The 15,948-nt window shown below is 66.0% G+C and overlaps 2 protein-coding genes across 2 annotated transcripts; one reads left to right on the forward strand and one right to left on the reverse strand.

Annotated features, from left to right (window-relative positions):
- Nucleotides 1–1,325: 1,325 nt before the first annotated feature.
- Nucleotides 1,326–4,107, forward strand: MUC1 (mucin 1, cell surface associated). The gene is made up of 5 exons (XM_054179136.1): nucleotides 1,326–1,394; nucleotides 1,702–1,844; nucleotides 2,154–2,269; nucleotides 2,689–2,835; nucleotides 3,858–4,107. Exons 1-5 carry the CDS (start codon nucleotides 1,351–1,353, stop codon nucleotides 3,930–3,932), a joined length of 525 nt encoding a protein of 174 aa, XP_054035111.1. The 5' UTR covers nucleotides 1,326–1,350; the 3' UTR covers nucleotides 3,933–4,107.
- Nucleotides 4,108–8,161: 4,054 nt separating this feature from the next.
- On the reverse strand, nucleotides 8,162–15,915 carry TRIM46 (tripartite motif containing 46). The gene is made up of 10 exons (XM_054179158.1): nucleotides 15,787–15,915; nucleotides 14,462–14,720; nucleotides 13,603–13,946; nucleotides 13,203–13,346; nucleotides 12,542–12,637; nucleotides 12,173–12,426; nucleotides 11,737–11,858; nucleotides 9,932–10,231; nucleotides 9,161–9,458; nucleotides 8,162–8,549 (listed from the first exon to the last, which is right to left on the reverse strand). Exons 1-10 carry the CDS (start codon nucleotides 15,847–15,849, stop codon nucleotides 8,174–8,176), a joined length of 2,256 nt encoding a protein of 751 aa, XP_054035133.1. The 5' UTR covers nucleotides 15,850–15,915; the 3' UTR covers nucleotides 8,162–8,173.
- Between the last annotated feature and the right edge of the window lie 33 nt (nucleotides 15,916–15,948).

Genomic DNA, 15,948 nt, shown 5'->3' on the forward strand with positions numbered 1-15,948 from the left:
GCAAAGCTGGGACCTGGGGACCTCGCTCACTCCGTGGCCCCCTCTTAGCTGTGCCCAAAAGGATCGGCTGTGCCCGGGCAGCCAGGCTGTGCCGGGACCAGCCGGAGCAGGCTGTGCCCAGGGCTGGCAGGCTGGTATGCAGGTGTGTCCTGGTGAGCCATCCGGACCCCGGGCTCTCCTCCAGTGCCTCGGGCACCCAACGGGAAAGGGCTGGTGAGCTGCCTGCACCGGCCAGCAGCCAGCCCATGCGGGGCCAGCGGGGCAAGGGCAACGCTCTGGTGTGCCACATCGCCCAGCCCTGCAGCAACGGTGGGGTGGAGGGCTGTGCCCAAGCTTCTGTCCCCAAGCCCCTGGCCAGGGCTGGGCACAGAGCTGGTGCCAGTCGCCTTGCCCTGCTGGGTCCTTGGTGGTGCCACGTGTGCCCAGGAGATGCCTTGTGAGCAGCAGGAGCTGCTGGGGGGGTGGCTCCTGGAGGCTGTGGTGCTCCTCGGTGCCCAGGGGAGCATCCAGCTGAGGCTCTGTGTTTCCTTAAAGCTTCCCAAGCCGGCACTGCCTTCCCAGACTTCACCACGGAGACCACCACGGAGACCACAACTGACTCGGAGACGACCACCACCGAAACCACCACCATGGAGACAACCCTGAGGACAACTCTCCCCCCCGTGACCACCGCTCTGAACTTCATCCCCAAAAACACAACCGGCAACGGGACCCAAACCTCCATCTCCTCCCACGCCGCAGCCAACGGCACCGTGGCACCTCCCCCTGGCATCACTGCCACCTCCAACACCACCACAAACAGCAGCTCCCTGTCTCCCGCTGGCACCGCGGCTGGTGGCACCAACGGGAACGGCAGCGCTCAGGTCGTGCCCACAGAGCAAACTCCTGGCACCGCTGGCAGCACAGCCCCCAGGCTGACCCCCACAGCTGTGCTGGACGACGGCCACGGTCCCAACCCCAGCAAAGCTGCAGTCCTGCGTCCCACCGCGGTGCAGCTGCTCCTCCGCGTCCCTCTGTCCTTCCGCATCCTCAACAGGAGCTTCAACGAGAGCCTGAGGGACCCCACGTCCAGGGACTACCAGAGCCTGCAGTACTCTGTCTTGAGCGTGGTGAGTGCCAGCCCTGCCAGGCTGAGCAAAGAGCCCACCCTGGGCTGTGCTGGGAAGGAGCCACCTCCCGCTGGGGGCTCCCCATGAAAGTGCCCCGGAGCTGCCACTCTGCCAGGTGGTGCCATGATGGGGGAGAGGCTGGGGGGGAGGGGGGCAGGAGGTAGGAGGTTGTCTGCTGGGCAGGTGGCATCACCCCTGTGCTTTCTTGCAGTTTGAGCGAGTCTTTGGCTGCCTGGGCTGCATGGGCAGGCAGACCTACAAGGGCTGCAGCGAGCTCCAGTTCAGGTGAGCAGGCTGGCAGAGGCTGGCATGGCCCAGCTTCAGGAGCTGGCATGGTCCAGCTGCAGAGGTTGGCATGTTCCGGCTGCAGGAGCTGGCATGGCCCAGCTGTAGAAGCTGGCATGGCCCAGGTGCAGAGGTTGGCATGGTCCAGCTTCAGGAGCTGGCATGGCCCAGCTGTAGAAGCTGGCATGGTCCAGCTGCAGAGGCTGGCATGGCCCAGCTGCAGAGGCTGGCATGCCCCAGCTGCGTGGTGCTGAGCCCCTCGTGGGGGTGGCAGTCCCTGTGCTGATGCCTCCTCTCTCGTGGGCAGCCAGGGCTCGGTGCTGGTGCAATCCACCCTCGTGTTCGGGCACGGCAATGGCACCGCCAGCGGCAGCGCTGCTGAGCAGCAGCTGAGGAGCAGCCTGGACCCCAACGGCTTCGTCATGGACCTGCAGCTGGCTGATATCCAGAGTGAGCTTGGGGAGTGCGGGGGGCTATGGATGGAGCCCCACAGGGGTCCCCTCGGGAGCTCTGCAAGCGCTGCCCCCATCCTGGCCAGCGCAGGGAGGCTCCGTGGTGGTGCTGGGGCAGGTTCAGGGCTTGCAGTTGGCAGTGCCAAGGTAGTTTTTCCAGCGGCACAACAATGGAAGGACCAACTCGACCCTGTGGCAGAGGGCACCTCCTCTCCATGTTCTGTCCTGGGGGGTCTCAGGGCTGTTGGCGCCAGCCATGCCCATGGCTCTACCCAGTGACACGGGCACGGCTCTGCTCCTCCTTCAGGTGCTGTGGAGGTGACGTCCCCAGCACCAGTGCCTGTGGTCCCGGACTGGGCTATTGCTCTGCTGGTCCTGGTCTGCCTCCTGCTGCTGCTGAGCATCCTCACCTGCCTGCTGATGGTGAGTCCCTTGTTCCCCACCCCTGCCCTCCCCTCCTCACCTGCCTGCTGATGGTGAGTCCCTTGTCCCCCATCCCTGCCCTCCCCTCCTCCCCTGCCTGCTGATGGTGAGTCCCTTGTCCCCCACCCCTGCCCTCCCCTCCTCCCCTGCCTGCTGATGGTGAGTCCCTTGTCCCCCATCCCAGCCCTCCCCTCCTCCCCTGCCTGCTGATGGTGAGTCCCTTGTGCCCTATCCCTGCCCTCCCCTCCTCCCCTGCCTGCTGATGGTGAGTCCCTTGTCCCCCATCCCTGCCCTCCCCTCCTCCCCTGCCTGCTGATGGTGAGTCCCTCCCCCCCACCCCAGCCCTCCCCTGCCTGCTGATGCTCCCTTGTCCCCATTCTCATCCCCTCTGCCCCCTGCCCCCACGCTCTCCCCGCCAGACCACCTGCACCTGCCGCCGGAAGAGCCGAGGGAAGCTGGAGCTGTCCAACAAGAAGGACTCCTACCACCCCATGGCCGAGTACCCCCCGTACCAGAGCCACGGGCGCTATGCGCCCCCCAACAGCAAGCCCAGTCCCTACAGCCAGGTGAGAGCCTCTGCCACCCTCCCTGGCGCTGCCCACAGCCAGCAGGGCCCAGCTGCTGCTGCTGGGGTGGTGCTGGGGGAAGGTGGTGCAGCCAGGGAGCTGGGCAGGTCCCTTGGGTGCTGGGCTAATGGAGCTGGTGAGGCATGGCATGGGTGCCCCATGCTGGTCCCCTCCCAGCTGGGTGGTGAGCAGTGGTGCCAAGCATGCAGCTGGTACTGGTGAACCTGGGCCAGCTCTGGGGAGTTCCCTGTGACCCTGGGCAGCTGCTCCCTTGCCCCAGCTCGACCCTGAGCAGTGGGCACAGGACCCACTGCATGCCCACTCTGCCCCTTCTCCGACTTGGTCATGCCCAAGCTAGATCCTGGCATCTTTCTGCTATGTATGGGGTGTGGGGCTGGGGCTGGTGCCAGGGCAGGGGCAGCACAGGGGGGGCAGGGGGCTGAGGGGCTGCTCCCTGTACCCTGCACCCCACATCTGGCACCAGTGGCTCTGGAAGCAGAGCTGCAGATGTGTCATCAGGAGCTGCCTGCACACAAAGGGCACAGAGCTGGGGGGGTGTTGGGGGGCATGGCCCCGTCCCCCTGGCACACTGCGCTCCCCCTGCACCCTGGTGCTGCAGGCAGGGGCCACATCCAGCTGCTGGGCTCGGTGTGAGCAGCTCACCCTGTTCAAATAGCAGGGGCCTGGGTAAATATTTGCTGCTGCTCTTGCTGAGCAGCTTATCGTGCAGGAGAGGAACACAGCCAGGGCCACTGCAGCTCCTCCACCCGGCTCCGGTGCCCAGCGGGGCCCCGTGGTGCCCGTGGGGGCTATGGGTGCCTGCGGTGCCCACGGCTGAGGGCAGCTGCCCACCATGCAGGGGGGGAGAATCTATTTCTTGGCTCAGCACTGGGCTGTCCGTGGTGCCTGTGGTCAGGGTTTTGGGGGTTCCCTTGCTACAGCCAGGCTGGGAGGTGAGAGGTGGGGCTCAGCCTGGCATCTCTACCCGGCTCAGACACCTCTCTTCACATCTCCCTTCCCAGGTGGCCAGCAGCAACGGGGCAGGGGCTGGCACCTTCACCTACACCAACCCCACTGCTGGCTCTGACAACCTCTGAGGGCCTCGCTGGGCCAGTGGGAGGGAGGCTGCTGAGAGGAGGGGTTGGTCGCAGCCCCCTGCTCCCAGGGGAGCAGCACCAGCCCTGGGCACATCCCCTGGTGCTGCTCGGCCCCACGCCACGGACAGCAGGAGCCAGAGGGTTCTGCAACAGCTGGATTCATGCACATGACAGAAATGGATGAACAAAGATTTGGGGCACAAAGGGGGGGGTGCAGGGACACCCCCACTCCCCCCCCCCCCCCCCCCGCCCTTAGCCCCTGCACTCGCTTGGCTTTGCAACCCTGCTCCGTGCCATGGCTGTGGGTCCAAGCTTGTGCCCCCTCTGCACTCCTCCCCCTGAGGGATTCCATTGCTCTTTCCGTGGTGTTTGGCATCAATAGAAACCTGCAGGGTGGCAGCAGCTTGGCAGGGAAGTGGGGTGGCAGGGCCTGGGCCCTGGCATATTTATTGCATCTCCCAATAAAGAGGATGGGTGCAGCGGGGGCACCGTGTCCCACGGGGGGCTGCTGTGCTGAGCCCTGGCACACTCTGAGGTCACCTGAGGCTTCCCCCAGCACTCCTGGCGCCTGCCCTGGGTGGGTGAATCCCTTTCTGGCTCTCATTCCTTGGGCCTGGGCAGATGTGGCATCCATGCTGGGTTGGTTTTTACCCTCACTTGCTGTCGTGGTGCCTACAGCTGCCCAGACCCAAGCAGTGCCCTCTCCTCTGCCCCACCAGCAGGGACCACGTCCTGCCAGGGCATCACTGCCCCTCTTGCTCACATCCCCCCTGCCTGTGCCACGCTCTGGGTTTGTGTCTGATGCAGCTGTGGCTGCACAGGCAGCATGTCAAGGTGCCAGCAGAGCCATGGAGCTGTGGAGGCTGTGCCCACATCGCTGGCACCCACAGCTGTGTCCCAGCCTGCCTGGTCCCACTCCCCTCCCCTCCCTGGTCCCCACTCAGGATCCTCCAACCCCAACCGAGCCCTGAAATGCCTTTGGGTGCTGCTGGGAGGAAGAGGAGCAGGGCAGGGGGCTGTGGGGACACGCCAAGGGGCAGAGGGGAACAGCAGGCCTGGAGCCTGGCATGAAGCCATGCGTTGGACTGCACCTGGGCACAAACCTTTGGGACAGTCATGTCCTGAGCTGAGCTGAGCTGAGGGCAGCCCCCTGCCAGCCCCACTTGGGGCTGGGCTCACAGGCTGGGGGCTGGGAGGCTTTTGGCAGCCACTGAAAAGGCAGAAAAAGAAAAAAACAAGGAAACTGAACCTCCCCCAAAGAAATCCCTGCGAGCCCAGGCGCCGTGCCAGCCGCTGTGCCAGCAACCAGCTCGGCAGCGAGGGGCTGGTGGGAGCCTTGGCAGCATGGGTGGGGACTGTGGCCACGCCGGGTGCCTGGAGACCCCCCCCCAGGCATGTGCCAGGAGGTGCCAGAGCTGTGCTGGGGTGCAGGCAAGGGGCTCAGGAGGCTCTGAGGTGGGAGGGGCTGCCTGGAGAGAGGGTGACGCAAAGCCTGGGGGTGGGGGGAGGCTGGGGGGGTAGGGGGGGGGCGGGGGGGGGGGTGGTGTCTGCTGCTTTTGGCTTTCCACGTGCAGTGCTGGTAGCCAGAGTTGCCAACAGCAACAGCAGAAACCCAGCAGCCTCCCAGCCACAGGGCTGGGGCCGGGGGGAAAGGCAGGGGGGGAGGAGGGAGGTGCAGGGCTGGGGTGCAGCCTGTTGGGGAGGGGATTAGGGTAGGAGCTGGGGGGGGGGAGGGGGAATTGCCACAGGGAAGGGTGGGGGGGGGGTGGGGGGAGGGAGGTTGGGTGCACGTGATGAGAGGGGTGGGGGGGATGTGGTGCCAGATCCTGCCCTTGTATGCCAGAGGGAAGGGGCACAGTGCAACATCCTCCTGCCCCAGCCCTGCTGCCAGCTGGGGATGCCAGGGGCAGGGCCCCATGGGGCTGCAGTGGCATGGGGCCAGGCAGGGCCATGCCTGCCCCCCCCCAGCACTGGGCAGGGCCCACAGGAATGGAAACAGACTGCAGGGCTGGGCCCTACAAAGAAGCTCCTGTTCACAGGGCACCCAGCCTGGCACTGCCCCACTAGGTGCCAACAAAGGGGACTGGTGCTCCCCAGGCACAGGTGCCAGCCTGGGGTGGGGGCACAGCCCCGCACGTGGCTCCTCCACCTGCCAGGCTCCCCCCAGTGCCCTGTGGGGTGCAGGTATCCAGGTGGTAGGTCCAGCTTCCATTACCCACCCCAAGAAGATGCCCCAGTGCCCAGCAGCCCCCCCCCCAGGCTGGAGCAGCCACCCTTGGGACCCCCCCCACTGACACTACAGAGGTTTCCTCTAGGCCCAGCAGGGTCCCCACTAGTGGCTGGTCCAGGAGCACCCCAACACCCTGGGATGGGGGTGGCAGCAGCCACGTGGCCTGGCAGAGCATGGGCTGGCACTGGACACGTCAGCACTGCCCAGCACTGCCCCAGGCCCTTTCCTGGGCAGGATTGGCCCCTGCTGGCCACAGCCTGAAGTTAAGCCCAGCCCCACACAGCCTTGCTGCCAGGGCCAGCCCCATGGCCACCCTGGGGAGCAGCCAGCACCCCCCAACTCCAGCACAGGAGGTTCCAGCTCAGCATGAGGAGGAACTGCTGCACTGTGAGGCTCCCAGAGCCCTGGAGCAGGCTGCCCACAGAGGCTGTGGAGTCTCCTTCCCTGGAGCCCTTCCAGCCCCCTCTGGATGTGTTCTGTGGGACCTGTGCTGGGCTCTGTGCTGCTGCTCTGGCAGGGGGGGGTTGGACTCGAGGATCTTCAGGAGGTTCCTTCCCACCCCTAACATCCTCTGCTCCTGTGACCCCTCAGTGCCAATGCTCCTGGTGGGCCAGGGGCTGCCTGTGGTGGGAGGTCTCCAGAGCAGTCTGGCATTGCAGTTTATTGTAGGAAACCATGAAAATACAGCAAAGGTAACAGAACCCAGGAGAAAGTACAGCAGCTCAGGCAGGCCCCGGAGCAGGGTCTCCAGCAAGGGCCCTCCGGGTGAATGGTGGTCCCTGCGTGGCTCCCAGCAGGGTCAGATCCTGACCCCCTGGCCCCAGCCCACCCCTGTTTGGCACCAAGTGGTGTAAAGGGGCTGAGTGTGTCCCTCCTGAGCATGTGCAGGCATGGGGACAGCCAGGGCTGGCCGAGGCAAGTGGCTCCCCTGGGGACAGGGCACAGCAGCACTCAGAGAGCCCAGGGGAGCTAAGGGACACTGAGGTCTCACAGCCCTGCAGCCCACAGCAGGGACCCAGGGGCAGCTGTGCCCAGCCAGAGTGACTGTGCCCAGCCATGGGGACTGTGCCAAACCACGGTGGCTGTGCCCAGCCCTGGTGACTGTGCCAAACCACGGTGGCTGTGCCCAGCCCTGGTGACTGTGCCCAGCCATGGGGACTGTGCCAAACCACGGTGGCTGTGCCTGGCTATGTCAGTTGTGCCCAACCATGATGGCTGTGCCCAGCCACGGGGACTGTGCCCAGCCCTGGTGGCTGTGCCTGGCTATGTCAGTTGTGCCCAGCCATGGTGGCTGTGCCCAGCCATGGTGGCTGTGCCCAGCTGTGGTGGCTGTGCCCAGCCATGGTGGCTGTGCCTGCCCATGGTGGCTGTGCCCAGCCCTGGTGGCTGTGCCTGCCCATGGTGGCTGTGCCCAGCTGTGGTGGCTGTGCCCAGCTGTGGTGGCTGTGCCCAGCCCTGGTGGCTGTGCCCAGCTGTGGTGGCTGTGCCCAGCCATGGTGGCTGTGGCCCTGCTGAGCCAATCCCAAATGAGCCATTTTACAAAACAATCTTCACACCTCACTCCAGCCCAGCCCAACCTCCCCCCCCCCAAACCCTCTCTCCCTACACCCAGCTGCCTCCCACCCCCAACCAGCACTAAGCCTCTCCCCCCCACACTGTCACCCCCACTGTCACCTGCCACCCCCCCTCCCTGTGCAGCCCCCTGTCCCTCTGGCACCCCCCAGCCTGCTCGGTCTCTAGGGCTGACCCCCTGCCCAGCCCTGCCCAGCTCAAAGCAGCCTCCAGCCAAAGTGGGGAGAGGGGCAGGCAGACAGGGAGAGAAGAGGACGGCAGAGCTGTCCCCAGCCCCTCCCCAGCCCCACAAAAACAAACCCCTGGCCTGCTCCCAACCGGCCCTGGGGCTGCCCTGCCTCCGCTCCCTGCTCGCTCGCAGCCCCCAGGCCCCGCAGCTCGCTGGGCACCGCGGGCAGCGCCCACGCCGGGGGCCGGGGTGGGGGGTGGGAGGCACGGCTCAGTCCAGCTTGGTGAAGCCCCCGAGGGTCACTTTGCGCTCCTGCTTGTTGGCCACCAGCTCCTGGAGGTGCAGGGCACCCCCCCCGATGAAGCAGAAGGCAGGGCAGACCGGCCCCGAGCAGTCCACGAAGCACTCCCAGAGCTCGCGGAAGGAGACGGCGTCGTAGAAGCTGACCTTGCCCTGCTCGTAGTCCAGGCAGATGCCAATGCGAGGGGGCAAGGGCACGGTGCAGCCGTTGGGGTCGCGGGAGGTGAGGGCCGAGCCGTGGGAGAGGAGGATCTTGCCCATGCCGATGGTGAGGAAGGCGTAAGGGGGCGGAGCCTCCACCGTCGTGTCCTCGGCGCCGCTGTCGTGGCCGCTGTCGGGGTCGTACCTGCGGCACGGAAGGGACAGGCTGGGGGCTCCCCTCTGCACCCCAGCGCTGGCACCCGGCAGAGAAGGTGGAACTGGTGGAGGACAGCATCCCCTCCCCACCCCCCCAGCATCTACCAGGCCCCCAACTCACCTGGGGCTCCCCTCCACAGACAGCAGAGAAGTAGGAACAGACAGAGCACTCCCACCCCCAGCACACACCAAGACCCCAACTCACCTGGGGCTCCCCTCCACACCCAGCAGAGAAGTAGGAACAGACAGAGCACTCCCACCCCCAGCACACACCAAGACCCCAACTCACCTGGGGCTCCCCTCCACACCCAGGAATCACAGAATCATGGAATCATAGAATTGTTTGGGCTGGAAGGGACCTCAAGGACCACCCAGTTCCAACCCCCCTGCCATGGGCAGGGACACCTCACACTAGAGCAGGTTGCTCAGAGCTGCATGGGGTCTGAACAGATGGAGCCCCCCCCCGCCCTGGCCCTGCATCCCCCAAGCCCCTGTGGCTCTGCATCCCCCAAGCCCCCCTGGCCCTGCATCCCCCAAGCCCCTGTGGCTCTGCATCCCCCAAGCCCCCCTGGCCCTGCATCCCCCAAGCCCCCCACTCACCTGGGGCTCACCACATCCTGCGGCACCTGGAACCACTCCTGCAGCTTGCTCTCCAGCCCCACCCCCACCTTGACCAGGTAGGAGCTGGGGTCCACGCAGCAGGCCCAGTAGCTCTTGCCCTGGGTGATGGCCACGTCGCCGATCACCAGGTCGATGGAGAGGTGGCAGCTGGTCATGAGGCGCTCGGCGGCGAAGAGCATGGGGATGCCGGGGACGCTGCGCACCGCCCGCTGGTCCTTGCTGATGGCCAACCGGTCCCGGTTGAAGCCCCAGCGGTTGTCCAGGAAGAAGTTGAGGACTGCAGGCAGGAGGAGAAGTCAGAGAGAGGACCTGGGGGACAGCTGCCCAAATCCTGCACACCCCCCCCACCTCGGCTCCAAAGGGCAACAGGGAGTGAGGTGGTTTTGTTCCCACAGCCCGAGGATGGGTGCTCGCAGCCCCCCAACTTGGCACTCCCCTTGCCTAGCACCCCCCTTACCTGGCACCCCCTTACCCAGCACCACCCACCTTGGCACCCCCTTACCTAGCACCTCCCTTACTGGACACCCCCTTAACTGGCACCCCCATTAACCAGCACCCCTGTACCTAGCACCCCCCTTACCTGGCACCCCCTTACCCAGCACCCCTGTTACCAGGCACCCACTTACCTAGCACCCCCCTTACCTGACACCCCCCTACCTAGCACCTCCCTTACCTGGCACCCCCTTACCCAGCACCCCCCTACCTAGCACCTCCCTTACCCAGCACCCCCGTTACCCGGCAGCCCCTTACCCGGGGCGGGCGGCGTGTGCAGGTAGATGTCTTCGCTGTACTCCCCGAACCCTGCCTTGTTGCAGCCCTTCACCCGCAGCACGTAGACGCTGTCGGTGTCCAGGTACTCCACCAGGGCGCTGGTGCCGCGCACCTCCTCCCGCCGCTGCCACAGCTTCAGCCCCTTGGCCCTGGCGTCCGTCTTGCGGTACTCCACCGTGTAGTGCCAGGCGGGCGGGGAGTGCTGCGGCAGCCGCCAGCAGAGGAAGATCTGATCGTAGGCGTAGGTGCGCTGCGTGTCGATGACCGGCGCCTCGGGAGCTGCGGGAGGGGGAAGGACAGGCACCCAGCGGGCATCAGGCAGCATCCCCCTCCCCCGGGGAGGCGGGGAGGCAGCCGGATGCGGGGAGGGGACATCCCGGACGGACGCACAACCAGCAGGAGTCTAAAAAGGAGGGGGATCTGACTGCGGAGACCGTGTCGGAGAGTCGGGGAGACACAGAGGAGCTCGCTGCTGCTGTGGGGGGCTCCAGGGACCAGACAGGCTGAGTGCAAGTCGGGCAGGGAGGAGAGAGAGAAAGAAAGAGAGAGGATGGAGGCAGCAGTAGAGGAGGAGGAGGGGAGGAGATGGCGATGGTGGAGCGATGTGAAGATGCCGGCGGCACGGCAGGAGCAGGGAAGCAGGGAGGAGATATGGGGGGATGGTGGGGGTGGAAGTGGGGCGAGGAGGAGAATGGATATGGGGCACGGGCAGGGATGGAAATGAGGTGAGATGGGGACAGAGATGGGGTGAGAACGGGATGGAAGTCGGGCAAGAGGACAGAAGTTGGGTGAGGGGGATGGAAATGGGGCTTTGAGGGTGACAGAGATGGGGTGAGGAGGGGATAAAAATGGGGCGTGGAGAGGGACAGAGATGGAAAGAGGAGGTGGAAATAAGATGAGAAGAGGATGAAAACAAGGTGAGAGCAGGACACGAATGGGGTGGGGAGGGTGACAGAGATGGGGTGAGGAGGGGACAAAAATGTGGCAAGGAGCAGGACAGAGATGGAAAGAGAGGGAGGCGGAAATAAGGTGAGAGGAGAATGAAAACAGGGTGAGAGTAGGACACAAATGGGGTGAGGAGGGTGACAGAGATGGGGTGAGGAGGGTGACAGAGCTAGGGTGAGAGGAGAACAGAAATGGGGCGAGGAGGTGGCTGGAGGGTGGGAGGAGCAGCAGCAGATGGGGAGGGGCTGAGCCACCGCCTGCCCCCAGCAGCGGGCGGGATGGGGATGGGGATGGGGGATGGGGATGGGGGATGGAGGATGTCGGCGGGGCGGGAGTGGGGATGGAGGGATGGGACAGAGAGAGCGGGGCCGGCTCTGGGGCAGGGGTGTGACTTGCCTCAGTTACTTCGGTGACGACTCAGCAGCGGCCTCAGCCTATAAACAAAGAGAGGTAGAAGCAGGTCTGAACAGTGCTGCCAGCGGGGCGGCAGGGCCACGGCTCCTGCCCTGCGGGGAAGCTCCTGCCCTGCAGCCGGGCAGCTCCGTACTCACCCTCCGGCACTCCGCCTGCCCTTACCTGGCACCGCGGCCCTGCCTGGCCTGTCACCTCGCTTGGTTTCCCCTGGCACAGGGCAGGGCAGGGGCAGGGATGCTTTTGGGGGCTGCTGGGGCCATCCCTGACGGGGAGGGGGACCGGCAGAACCGCAAGCACCCGCCCGAGCGCAGCCCTCCGCGGCCGGGGCCCAGCTCTGGCTCCGAGGCTGGCAAGGAACCGCTCTGCCCACAGGGGCTGCACCTCCACTCGGGGCACAGCCGGTGCCCAGGTCCTGCTGCCTTTACCTCGGATGAAGGCCAGGTCGGTGAGCAGCTTCAGCTCCCTGCTGACATCCAGCTGGAAGTGGCTGAAGGAGGCTGTGGCTGCAGGGCGGAAGCTCTGCAGCGAGTCGGTGGCCCTGAGGATCCTGTGGCACAAAAATCATCACAGAATCAACCAGGGCTGGAAAAGACCTCAGAGGTCATCGAGCCCAACCTGTGACCTAATACCTAACCCCTCCTGACGGCTAAACCACGGCTCTGAGTGCCACATCCAATCTCTTTTTGAACACCTCCAGGTCCTGGGCAGCACATCCCAAGGGCCGATGTAATGGTTGGGGGGTGGGTTGGAATTTTCAACCCACCACCCAGTGGCACATAGCAGGGACCTTGAGCACCAGAGGGCTCTGACATAGCCCCCCCCCAGCAGCCCCATGGCTGCCAGGGTCCCCCAGCCTGGTACCTGTTGTGCAGCTGCTTGGCAGCCTGGACAAAGCAGGGGTGGTCAGTCTCCTTCAGCACCTCCTGGGCATAGCCCACCATGCCCGAGTTCTCCAGCATGGCCTGGTGCTCCTGGATCTGGCAGTGCAGGCTTGCCAGCCGCTCCTGCTGGCACTCCTCGATGGCCTGCAGCAGGGTGGCTCTCTTCTCCTCCAGCATGGCACACAGCCCCTGGATCAGCTGGGAGACCTCCTCCTTGGCCTGGGAGCCGTTCGCCTGCCAAGCACAGCACGGTCAGCAGGGCTGGGGCAGAGAGGGGACCAGGCTGGCAGTGCCACCCCCTGCCTGGGGAACAACTCAGGGACAGGTGTGGGGCACCTCCTGCCCTCACCTCCGTGTGCTTCACTGTCTCCTCCAGTTCGGCAATCTGGGTCTGCACCGTGTCCTGGCTGCTCAGGATGTAGGCAAGGCTCTTAGTCAGCTTCTCCTGCAGGGGAGGAGGGGAGGTGAGGGGAGCACAGGAGCTAAGAGAGCCTCACCCTCCTCGGTGAGGGCATCCCCAAACCCCCAGCGAGGCAAAGCATTAATCAGCAACCACAGAATCAGAGAATGGTCAGGGCTGGGAGGGACCTCAGGGCTCAGCCAGTTCCAGCCTCCTGCCACGGGCAGGGACACCTCACACCACAGCAGGTTGCTCACAGCCACCTCCAGCCTGGCCCTCAAAACCTTCAGGGATGAGGCTCCCACCACCTCCCTGGGCAACCCCTCCCCTGCCTTGTGCTCCAGACCCCTCCCCAGCTTTGTGCCCCAGACCCCTCCCCAGGTTTGTGCCCCAGACCCCTCCCCTGCCTTGTGCCCCAGACCCCTCCCCTGCCTTGTGCCCCAGACCCCTCCCCAGCTTTGTGCCCCAGACCCCTCCCCAGCTTTGTGCCCCAGACCTCTCCCCAGCTTTGTTGCCCTTCTCTGGACGTGTATGAGGCTCCTGCCAGTACCCCCCAGTTCCCCCACACCAAGCCCAGTCCCTACCCCCAGCCTGGGGGCATTGCCCTTACCCTGAGGGCCTGGTAGGCGCTGAGCACCGGAGTGATCTTGTGGCTGGTGTGGGTGCGGCGCACGCGGCACAGTTGGCACACCAGGCGCTGGCAGGTCTTGCAGTAGTGAGTGACCTCCTCCTTGTGCTCCGGGCACATCAGCCCCTGCATGGGCACCAGGGCAGCTCAGCAGGGCTGACTGCCCCTCCTCACCCCCACCCCCAGGGGCTCCTCCCAGCACCCACCACACCCTGAGCAAGGGCAAGAAGACCCCCAGGAGGGCAGGGCTCTAACCTTGGGGCGGAAGGTGAGGGTGGGGGTCCGGGGGCTCGTGCTGAGCTTTTTGGGTACCCCAGGGGTGGGAGAGCCTCCTGCCAGCACCCACCACATCCTGAGACCCCCCAAGAGGCAGGGCTCTAACCTTGGGGCGGAAGGTGAGGGTGGGGGGCGTGGGCTCGTGCTGGGCTTTCTGGGTGCCCCAGGGGTGGTAGAGCTTGAAGCACTCGTTGCAGAAGCTGGACTTGCACTCGGTGCAGCCCTTGGTGGCCTCCAGCTGCGGGGGCTTGCAGAACTGGCACATGATGGCAGCGCTGATGTTGATGGTCTGCCGGTAGCGCTCCACCACCCGCTCCAGCGTCAGGTTGCGGAAGAGGCTGCCCAGGCCCCGCTCGCCCAGCTCCACGTCGCGCCGGCAGGCCGGGCAGGGGAAGCTGACGGTCTGGGGGTGCACGGCGCCGCGCTTGCGCCCCGGGTACGTGCCGAAGCCTGCGGGAGCCGGGCGAGGAGGGGGTCAGGCGGGGCGGGGCACCCCCAGGTCTGCTCCTGGGTGAGAGCCCAGGGGTGCCGTCCCTGTGCGCCCTGCAGCTGTCCCCTTGTGCCTTCCTGCCCTCCCCTCCTGCTCTCTTGCCATCCTCTCATTCCATCCTGCCCTCCTGCCACCCCCTCCTGCCCTCCCCTCATTCTGTCCTGCCCTCCGGCCACCCCACCCTGCACTCCTGCCACTCCCTCCTGCCCTTCCCTCCTGCCCTCTTGCCATCCTCTCATTCTGTCCTGCCCTTCTGCCATCCCCTCCTGCCCTCCCCTTCTGCCCTCTTGCCATCCTCTCATTCCATCCTGCCCTCCTGCCACCCCCTCCTGTCACCCCCTCCTCCCCTCCCCTCCTGCCCTCTTGCCATCCCCTCATTCCATCCTGCCCTCCTGCCCTCCCCTCCTGCCCTCCTGCCCCCCACCCATGCCCTTGTGCCGCTCCCTTGTGCCCTCCTGCCCTCCCTGTGTCTCACCTGACTTGAGGAGGCGGTCGAGGCGGTCAGGCTTGGGGGCCAGGGAGCGGCGGCCCAGGCGGGGGCTGCGGGCGGTGGGGGTGGCGGCAGGGGAGGAGGGCTCGGAGGTGGGGTCGCAGCAGAGGTAGCCCTGCTGCAGCAGCACCTCGCTGGCACAGACGTGGCACACGTTGTGGGTGCAGGGCAGGGCCAGGGGCTGCTTGTACATCTCCTTGCACACAGGGCACACCAGCTCCCGCTCCATGTTCTTCATGCTGGTCTGGGGGGGAGAGAGAGAGAGGGGAGGGTCACCCCCCGAGGGTGGGCCATGGGCAGGGGTGGGGACCCACGGGGGACAAGGAGCAGTGCTAGGACCAGAGCCAGGATCGGGACCAGGACCAAAGGCCTGGGGGCAGCAGCAGGGCCAGGGTGAGGATTGGCACTGGGAGCAGAGCCAGGTCCTGCTCTGGGGCTGCAATCAGGGCTGGGATCAGGAGCAGGGAGCAAAGCTGGGAACAGAATGAGGATTGGGGCTGGGGTGGCACCAGGGCCAGGACCAAGACTAACACTGGGATCAGAGCCAGGACCAGCACCAAGTCCATGACCAGGCCTGAGACCTGCATGAGAGCCAGGATCAGGCCTGGGACCAGTACCAGGGTCAGGATCAGGACCAAAACCAGGCCAGGAACCAGGGCTGAGCTCAGCATGGTGACTGAAGCTGAGGCCGGCACCAGGGCTGTGCACTGGGAACAGAGCCAGGACCAGGACCAGGGCTGGGACCAGGACCAGCACTGGGACCAGAGCCAGGACAAGCATGAAATCTGTGATCAGGCCTGGCACCAGCACCAGGGCTGGGATCAGGACCAGCATTAGGGTCGGGATCAGGACCAGCATTAGGGTCAGAATCAGGACCAGCATCAGCGCCAGGATCAGGACCAGCATTAGGGTCAGGATCAGGACCAGCCCTGGGACCAGGGCTGGGATCAGGATGGGTTTTGGGGCTGAGGATGGCACAAGGGCTGCACACCAGGACCAGAGCCAGGACCAGGATGGGGACCAGGACCCCCACCCATGGGTGTGCAGGCAGCTCCCGGCCCTGCCGGTGTTCGCGGTCCCGGCGGTGGCACAGTGCAAGGTGGGGGGGGGGCTGCTGCTGGCTTTTCCCGAGGATGGGCACCCGGTGGGTCGGGGCGCGGGGCCGAGGCCTCGCTGCAGCCTTCCCGGCCCTCAAGGGCACCCTCGCCACCGGGCTCCGGCGCGTTGCCATGGCGACACCGGTCCCGGGAGAGCCCGGCCCGGCCGCCCCGCGGTGACCCCCCCGCACCCCCGCCGCGGCCGCTGCTCACGCTGATGCGGACGAGAGCGTCCATGATGGAGGTGAAGGTCTGCAGGTCCTCGCCTTCGGCCATGGCTCCGCGCCCGCTCCCGGCGCCGGTCCCCGCGGCGGCGGCAGTAGCAGCGGCCGCGGACGCGCCGGTCTGTTGCAGGGAGCGGCGGAGCCGGGGGGA

This window comes from Dryobates pubescens, assembly GCF_014839835.1.
Source record: "Dryobates pubescens isolate bDryPub1 chromosome 41 unlocalized genomic scaffold, bDryPub1.pri SUPER_41_unloc_1, whole genome shotgun sequence".
Lineage (NCBI taxonomy): Eukaryota > Metazoa > Chordata > Aves > Piciformes > Picidae > Dryobates > Dryobates pubescens.

Bases quoted from the DNA above. Each gene is read 5' to 3' on its own strand.
- MUC1 (XM_054179136.1), top strand. From the start codon at position 1,351: ATGGGCAGGCAGACCTACAAGGGCTGCAGCGAGCTCCAGTTCAG. The intron at 1,395-1,701 runs GTGAGCAGGCTG...TCTCGTGGGCAG, and splicing joins TGCAGCGAGCTCCAGTTCAG to CCAGGGCTCGGTGCTGGTGC. The intron at 1,845-2,153 runs GTGAGCTTGGGG...CTCCTCCTTCAG, and splicing joins GCAGCTGGCTGATATCCAGA to GTGCTGTGGAGGTGACGTCC.
- TRIM46 (XM_054179158.1), bottom strand. From the start codon at position 15,849: ATGGCCGAAGGCGAGGACCTGCAGACCTTCACCTCCATCATGGACGCT. The intron at 14,721-15,786 runs GTGAGCAGCGGC...TCTCCCCCCCAG, and splicing joins ACGCTCTCGTCCGCATCAGC to ACCAGCATGAAGAACATGGA. The intron at 8,550-9,160 runs GTGAGTGGGGGG...TCCGTGCCGCAG, and splicing joins CAGGATGTGGTGAGCCCCAG to GTACGACCCCGACAGCGGCC.